The sequence below is a fragment of the Anastrepha obliqua genome, chromosome 1 (genome assembly GCF_027943255.1).
Source record: "Anastrepha obliqua isolate idAnaObli1 chromosome 1, idAnaObli1_1.0, whole genome shotgun sequence".
NCBI lineage: Eukaryota > Metazoa > Arthropoda > Insecta > Diptera > Tephritidae > Anastrepha > Anastrepha obliqua.
The window spans coordinates 138,219,641-138,228,183 of NC_072892.1; the positions used below are offsets into that span (position 1 = coordinate 138,219,641).

At 40.6% G+C, this 8,543-nt stretch overlaps 1 protein-coding gene across 2 annotated transcripts in view; it reads right to left on the reverse strand.

Annotated features, from left to right (window-relative positions):
* LOC129236299 (autophagy-related protein 16-like) overlaps positions 1 to 7,925 on the reverse strand; it is a 38,843-nt gene extending 30,918 nt beyond the window's left edge. For both annotated transcript variants that reach the window (XM_054870602.1, XM_054870601.1), the window contains exons 1-3: positions 7,422 to 7,925; positions 6,977 to 7,250; positions 6,693 to 6,855 (exon numbers count right to left, since the gene is read on the reverse strand). In XM_054870602.1, the coding sequence (XP_054726577.1) occupies positions 6,693 to 6,855; positions 6,977 to 7,250; positions 7,422 to 7,518 (534 nt within the window). In that variant the 5' untranslated portion in view covers positions 7,519 to 7,925. The remainder of the gene's footprint in view (positions 1 to 6,692; positions 6,856 to 6,976; positions 7,251 to 7,421) is intronic.
* Positions 7,926 to 8,543: the final 618 nt, after the last annotated feature.

Here is an 8,543-nt window from a genome sequence, read left to right on the forward strand (position 1 = left end):
GGATTTTTGTACAGCTTCGATCAGTCCAATTTTTCACTACACTTTCCAATCAATCTAGCCATATGGTACGAATGGTGGCTTGAATATTGCAATAGATCGATTGTTAAGCGCGCCACAGTCGCGGCAGCTCCTTCCTCATTTCGAAAGAAATAAAAATCGATGATGCCGCCAGTTCTCTATGAACTCCGCGAACAAATTAAATTTTTTGGTAGCAAATTTCTACAATGAATCGTTGAATGAAGCGTTGTTCTGGCGTTAGACGATTAATGATAACTCGACACAACTTAATGAACAGAAATGTCAAACCTGCGTGCCATTCTCAGCTGCCAAACCAGAGATATACAATAGTTCTCGTGCAGCTAAAAAAACATCCGATACTACGAATTTTAAATGTTTTTTATGCCATGCAAATATGGATCTTCTCTGCAATTATAGTAGTGACCTGATCTAAATTGAAAGTTGTAAATGACTTACTGTTTAAAATTCGTTTCAACCAGGCCGAATTTGTTTTTTCTTCTTTGTTGATAAACCGTTTTTATTATTCACTGAGCACGAACAGTTTGCGATGTTTATGGATTGTAGTGTATTTTTAAAACCACCTAATTGCAACAAAGGCTACTGTAGCACTAGCAGACACATTGATAGCCAAATCTACAACAGATATCAGATATCACATCCACACTGGGCTAGGCTATTAGATAAAAAAATTGGCATACTTAATCAAAAACATGATTTAGCTAGTCAAGCAGCCAAGCCGTTAACCACAAAAGTAGGCAACCATCTAGATACGTATGTATGTATGTATTCGCATAAATAATTTGTTGTTATAGCATAAGTGCATATACATATACAAACTATTATATATGCAGAGATTATCGACTCGATATGATTGATTATAAAAATGTGCATGCCCAAGTATCCAAAGTGGAAGCATTTAACGCTTCAGCATTTGGCGACGAAGAATACAGGAAGAGCGCACGAAAAAGGGAAAGTGTCAAAACGTACATACTGGCTTATAGATGTACAAATCATACACAAACGGTCATTAATATAGGTCAGTTAAAAAGAAAAATGAATAATTGGTGCGAACACTTCTGTTTGGTCAAGCTCAAGGTCCCATTTGTGGTGTGCGTCTTGATGTTGTTTCTCAAAATGGAGGGACATACAGTTTTAAGCTGACTCCGAACGGCACATGGTTTTTTTGAGGAGCTTTTTCGTGGCAAAAATACTCTCGGAGGTTTGCCATTGCCTGCCGAGGGGCGATCGCTATTAGAAAAAAATGTTTCTATTATTGGATGTTCATGCACGGAGATTCGAATGCTTTACACTCCCGAATGCTAGTCACGTACCAACCCATTTGGCTACGGCGGCCAGAAAAATGTAAAGCTTTATTAAACTTCCGCTTTTTTCCAAATGGCATCACTGCTTCGTTGCGTTATTGGTTGTACAGGTTCGGTTATTTTCATTAAGTGTAATTTTGCTTGGCCAGTAAATGGTCCAAAAACAGGTACTTTGCTTATAACTCTTGCTTTTTAACTAATTAAGTAAAAAATATTGAATGTAACGTAAGAGAATTCTACCGAATTAGATAGTTCATTTAATAACATCTTTGGACACCTTTTCTTCGCTTTTGCACCCGGGTCTGGCATTTTTTCCGCCTGTTCGAAGATCTTTTTTAAAAGGTTAAATCGAGAGACGGTTAATTTTTAGGAAGCTCAAGTCGTTAGCTATAATAGAAATATATTAAATTCACTTTCATAGTCGAAAAAGCCAATCGGGCCAGACCCGGGTGCCCAACGGAGAGTGAATATAAATTTCTTTCAAAGATGAGTCGTGCGCAGCATTGCACAGCGGAGACCTGTTTTCGATCTTCGAAAACAAAAACGAAAAATCGTAGGAATTTAAGAAATTTAACGCAGTCACTTGGCGGTCCAAAAATTGTTGCAAATGCCCTTGAGCCCAAAAAATCCACAGAACGACGTGGGGGCAAAACGATAAAGATACTGATAATTTAATTGCGTCTCTTGCCAAGAACGGTTCATTTAAGTTATCAAAGCCCATTGCAGCTGAAATCAACAACATAGTAGGTATCAGCGACAACTGTACTGCGTCGATTGTACAACATGAACCTAGCAGGCAGAATAGCTCGTAAAATTCCTCTGTTGAAACAAGCAAATTTAAGGAAGAGTAAAAGTTTTGCTTAAAACCGCAAGTCATAGACTAAAGGATATGAAAAAATGGTATAAAATTTGAAACGTCCTAAAGGACAAGAGTTCTCACCGCGGTTCACAAATAAAAGAAAACAGGGCGATTCTGAATTATATCGCGTATGTCTGGTCGCCTAGCACTAGTGATTCGCAGTCGATAAAGCGTGTCAAAATACTGCAATCAGGATAGCTACGAGAGGATGTCTCCTGATGTCAACCCCACAACAACTACACAATGAGGCATTAATGCTTCCGGTCAGGGAGCACAATAAAATGCTCAGCAAGCTGTTTCTGATTGGGTGCTACCGAAGTTTTAGCCCCTGCAGACACTTGCTACAACCTGAGTCGACTTCCAAGCATGTCAGGAGGCATCTATTAAACTATTCTGACGAGATCCAGGACAAAACGAATCTACAATTACAGGACCGGACAGTATATAGACAGACGCTAAATGACATTCGTCGGGAAACGCTTACCACCTCCCTAAACTCCTCACTTCTGAAGGCCGTCATCGGAGTCCAACCTCCACCAGATGAAGGGCTTCAGCTACCCCGAGAGACCCGCGTAACTTTGATCCAACTGCGTTCTGGATACTGTAGCAGACTAACCTATCCCCAATCGACCCCGACATAAGTGCAGCATGTGAAGGCACACCATACTATACTAAACAGCTTTTCACATGCCCCATCAACCCTACTCACCTAATACCCCTCTCCCTCTGGGTCCAACCTGTCGAAGCAACACGTTTCTCAGGCCTACCGTTAGATGAGTTAGACGGGGACGACCGGTAACTGCATCGCACTGACAGGGTTTAGTAAGCTTCTAAAAAACAATAACAACAACAAAGGTGGCAACATAATGATTTGGAGCGCTTCTCTTGGTATGTAGTAGAACCTATTCACCTCATAACCAATAAAATGGACAAATTTATTTACGTTCCCACGACAGTCAGTTTTACGTAACCAGAACGACCCGGCTTTATATCCGGCCAAGGACTGTCACTTCAGCAGCCTTCCTCCTATATGTATGGGGAATGTTTATGCTGCTACAACAACAACAACCAATTTATTTGCAAGGAAATAGTTCAAGAAGTGATGATACCATTTGCTGAGGAGAATATACCACTTCGGTGGCTTTTCATGCAAGATAATGACCCAAAGCGCTGCTCAATGTTAGTACGTGAATGGGTTTTACAAAGTAATGTTAAAGTTATGGTTAGCCCAGGCAGTCACCGGACCTGTTTTTTCCGTATGAACGTGGGAGGTACCTATTTTAATGACCACTTGTGCACATACATATATCTTATCAACTAAGATGTGCGAACTGTTGAAAAGCTCCAGAGTATCAATTAGAGAAACAGCTGTGTGGCTCGATTGCTTTTAATGCTATGGAGGAAGGGTATCATGACGCGCGATAATAAAGCGAACAATAAAAATTCTAATTGCATGTTGAAATATAAAAAAATACAAATATGCATTGGCTAACGACTAAAGCAGTACCTAATTTGATCAAAAATTAATATTTTTTCAGCATTAACGCTTGAACATTCACAGAGTACGTTAATTTAACCCAGCTGGCATTAAACCACGCATAGAGCTTATTATCTCCAGCGTTTCCAGATGGAGGTTGACATTCATTCGAATGGTCTAAAATGTTGTGAAGGACATAGCCCTTTTACCGATATTACAGGTTTGTTCCGCACTGTTCTTGACTGGTTCCAATTTAACAGATTACACCAAAAAGCACACAGACACTGAATTTGCACACTTTTCCAAATATCTTTTATGTCTTTTATACAAGCAAAATATACTAGAATTTCTCAAAAAAACAAAAATTTAAAAGTTCAAGTAAATAAATATGAAAATAATGAAAAAAAACTGACGTTCAATAAATTTTTCTAAATCAAAACAAAACAGGGAGTTAAAATACAAATAAGAATAAGTAACTAGAACTTGGTTCGTAGGGTACATTTATGCATCTGCTATGTTGTAGTTGTTGTAGCAGTGCAACAAGCCCTGCCAATGTGGTGCAGTCACCAATCGGCATCGTATATGTCAACTAACGGTAAGTTCAGGAAAAAATTTATTTCGGCGGCTTGGGTCCAGAGAGAGAGCGGTGTAAGGTCAGTGGTGATTAGTGTTGTTGTTGTAGCAGCATAAGCATTCCGCATGCATAAACGAGGAATGCTGCTGAAGTGACAGTCCTTGGCCAGATATAAATCCGGGTCGATCCGGGTCGATCCGGTTACGTAGAGCCAACTGTCGTGGGAACGAGGTGGTTAGCGTCGTGCGGTGTACCTTCACATGCCGGACATATACAGAGGATGTCGCGGTCGATTCTGTTACAATATCCAGAACGTATCGAGACAAAGTTGAAGCTGAAGTTATTTGTCTGCGATGGACGCGATTGGATTACGATGGAGGCATTCGGAGATCGGGAGTTTAGGAAGGTGGTAAGAGACTCCCGATGAATATCGTTTAATGTCTGTCTATACGGCGACCGCCGTAGCCGAATGGGTTGGTGCGTGACTACAACTCGGAATTCAGAGAGAACGTAGGTTCGAACCTCGGTGAAAGACTAAAATGAAGAAAAAGTTTTTTCTAATAGCGGTCACCTCTCAGCAGGCTATGACAAACCTCTCAGTGTATTTCTGACATGAAAGGGCTCCTCATAAAAAATATCTGCCGTTCGGAGTTGGCTTGAAACTGTAGGTCCCTCTATTTGCGGAACAACATCAAGACACATGTTACAAATAGGAGGAGGAGCTGGGCCAAAAACCCAAAAAGGCTGTAGGCGCCAATCATATATAAATATATATACGATCCAGTAGTTGCAGCCGACTCTGGTCGATTAGTAGAACCAATTGTCCGGGTAGGAAAAGATGTATCCACCTTTCGCCGGGGAGGTGGCTCAGCCTCTAGAAAATGGCTGCATTGGCGATTTCTGCGGTAGCACTCATTGTGTAGATGTTGCAGGGATAACATCAGTAGACATCCCGTTGGCTGTTCTGATGACAGTATTCTGACAAGTCTGAAGCTTTGTCCACTGCAACTCACTAGTACCAGGCAAGTAGACGACCAGACGGATGCAGCATAATTTTGAACCGATCGGCCGATTGCCAGATATGCCGACAGTAACATTGCCTTGTCTATGCCCCAAGTGCCTACCGGCTAGCGATTTGGGAAACTTGTTGCGATTTTGGACCTTAGTGGCAATTGTGGTTGTGTGCGCCAAGAGGGAGAGCGATCGTCACGACAGTCCGATCTACGTAACCGGAATGACCCGGATTTATATTCGGCTAAGACTTGTTACTCCAGCAGCACCACCCGTGCATGTATGGGGAATGTTTTTGCTGCTACAACAACAACATCTCTTTATGATGACTAGATCTAGTGCGATCGACTATAAAGCGCTTTGCTATAGCAGCACTATTCCAGCCCTAAGGCCGATAATATCATACTTTCAAGCACTATAATCGAGACGTAGTCAAAGGATACGGTACACTAGACAGGGCTAGTGTTCTGGATACTGTAGCAGGTTAAACTCCTACCTATCCAGAATCGACCCCGACATACTAAGCATATGTCGAGCATGTGAAGGCACCCCGCACGACACTAACCACCTTTTCACATGCCCCATCAAACCCACTCAACTAACACCTCTCTCCCTCTGGACCCAACCCGTCAAAACAGCTAGTTTCCTGGGCCTACAGTTAGATGAGCTAGACGAAGACGACCGGTAATTACACTACATTGACAGGGCGAAGATACTGCTACAACAACAACAACAACAACAACAACAACAAGACGTAGTCAAACGAAACGCGATGTGGGTTTTGTATACTTCCGGCGGCGCAAAAACCGACTGTCATAGGAATGGAAGTGATGTTTCGTGCTGATTGAACCAGGAGGATGTTTATAGGCATTTTCCCGGGTTACTGTATACTACGAAAACATCGGAACAAGCCCGAAGTACAGTGTTTGTTATTGTTGTAACAGCGTAATCATTTCGATTAAATTTTGAAGCAAATGTTGCGGAAATGGCATAATTGGTTGACTGCAAATCCAGTTCGTTCCGTTAACGTATAGCCGATGGTTGAGATAAAGTCGATTTTACAACTCGTCCACAAAGCCGTGCATGTAAGTGATTCTCGATGTGGCGTGCTCTCGAGAAGATATGGAAGACACATTTTTATTATAATGGCAGAAAGTTTAATATATAATATGCTGCAGGCGCTAATACTAAATAAGTTTTTAGTTTATATACGAAAATTGGCTTTAGACGAAATTCATCCATCAACTCATATTTAATCTAAATAACCATTGTACATGTTGCTTCAGTTGGCAATGAAACGTTAAGCCAAAATGGTAACTCAATTCTTGTATACACAACCCCACCCAATGCATGCAATAATTTCGGCTGCGTTTCAAATTCGCCACCCACTTAAAACCCAACCACAATTTTATTCGCCGCCAACTAACTCACCTGCACGCCACGCATTTTCTCCTCCAAAGAGCTGAACGCCAACTGCAATGCAGTGTGTTCATCGAGTAAGGTCGTATTAAGTTTCTTCAATTGTTCCAAGCTCGATTTCAGCATATCCACCTCTGCGCGCAATGAACTGTTGGCAATTTGTTGTTCGGTGATTCTGCAAAAGAGGCATAAGTAAGCGTTTGTACATTAGTTAGTTAAGATTGGCTTCGCATTTTGCATAGTAACTAAATGTATCGATAGATATTTATAAAAAAAAATGTAGTAGCAATTCGCACTTTTGGTCTTTTTCGGCTATGCTTTTCTTCTGCTTCTCCAGATTCACATTCAAATCGACAATCATTTGTGAATTCTCGCCTTTGCGCTTATGCAGATCGGTCAGCTCTTCCTGCTGCGCCAACAATTTCTTCTCGAGCGCCGCAATAGCGATGTGTGCGCCCGATGAGTCTTTACCGCCACCTGTTGAAAGAGCTGCACGCAATTGCTCATACTCAACTGAAATCTTTAAGTTCTCCGCCTTTTGTTGCGATAGCTGATCAAGTAAACGATTATCTGCAATGCAAATAAGATGTATCAAATTAAATCGTGCACTTTTAAGATAAAAGCGAAGGCGAGAGAGTTCAAATTTGTTATCACTTTATTAGAGTCCAATAACAAATGCCTGGGACTGAAAGTAACAAATTTCGTTTGAGCTGTCTGACAGCAGACCTATGCTTAACTCACTTTGCAGGATGATTTCCTTGCACCTCGACTCATTGTGACATCGTTCGCGTAAGCGTGTCGCAATGCACCGGCGCCAATCTGGCTCCTCTGTAGACATATTTGCTTAGCTATTGGGCGAGTGGGTGTATATGTAAACGATTTGCTGCAATTTACTACACTTCGCTCTAATGACGCGTTATTCCCTTGCACTAACTTTGTGAATTCCCTTTTTGTTTGTTGTTATAACTGTGAAAGTTTTCTCCACTACTCGCCCCAGCCGTATGTGTTGTTTTGTGATGTGGTCAATCCGTAATTTATTGGACTGCTGCTTCTAATACAACACTAAACTTTCAGCTTAAGATTATCATCACACTTTTCTACACATGATAAATATTGCAAATCATTCCAATTCATTTGCAATCCATATCAATAAGATATAAATGCAGATACAATTTGATGAAATTGATAACAAAAACTACAAAAAAAATAGCGGAACGAAATTCGTGTTATTCGCAAGTTCCCACAAATTTTGTTTTGATGTTTGACAGCTGACTGGGTGGAGGATGTGCTAGCGGCAGGGTTGCCTGAAAGCGTGCCGAAAAACTTAATAAAGCATACTGAGCTTTTACTTGTACAGTGGTGGAGAAGTAAAAATAACCAATAATTCAATAATTATATTATTTATCGATTAATACAAAGTACCGAAGAATATACAGCGATTATTGCTCTTGGGGAAGATATGATGAGAGGGAATATTGCGCACTTCTGTATTTAACGGGGACGAATTAAAAGAGAAAACAGAGAAATAATATTTAACGGGAACGAATTAAAAGAGAAAACAGAAAAAAAAATGGCAAAACAGTCTAAAAATAGCAAACAAGCGCTTAACCTAAATCCCGCAGCAGACATTTCAGGCGTTCTGATTTTTTAAGTTTTTCAGGCTTTACTGGCATTAAAAGTCGACAACTCTATACAATGATTTTCGGCGTGACATTTGCTCGCAAGTTGCGCGTTATTCAACGAACATTTGCGGATGTTATCGTTTGTAGTAATAAATATGCCACTTTTCAATAATAATCGTATTATTTTTTTTTTTGCTTTTTAAACTCTTAGATCTCAAATTAATAATACCAAATAATAAAA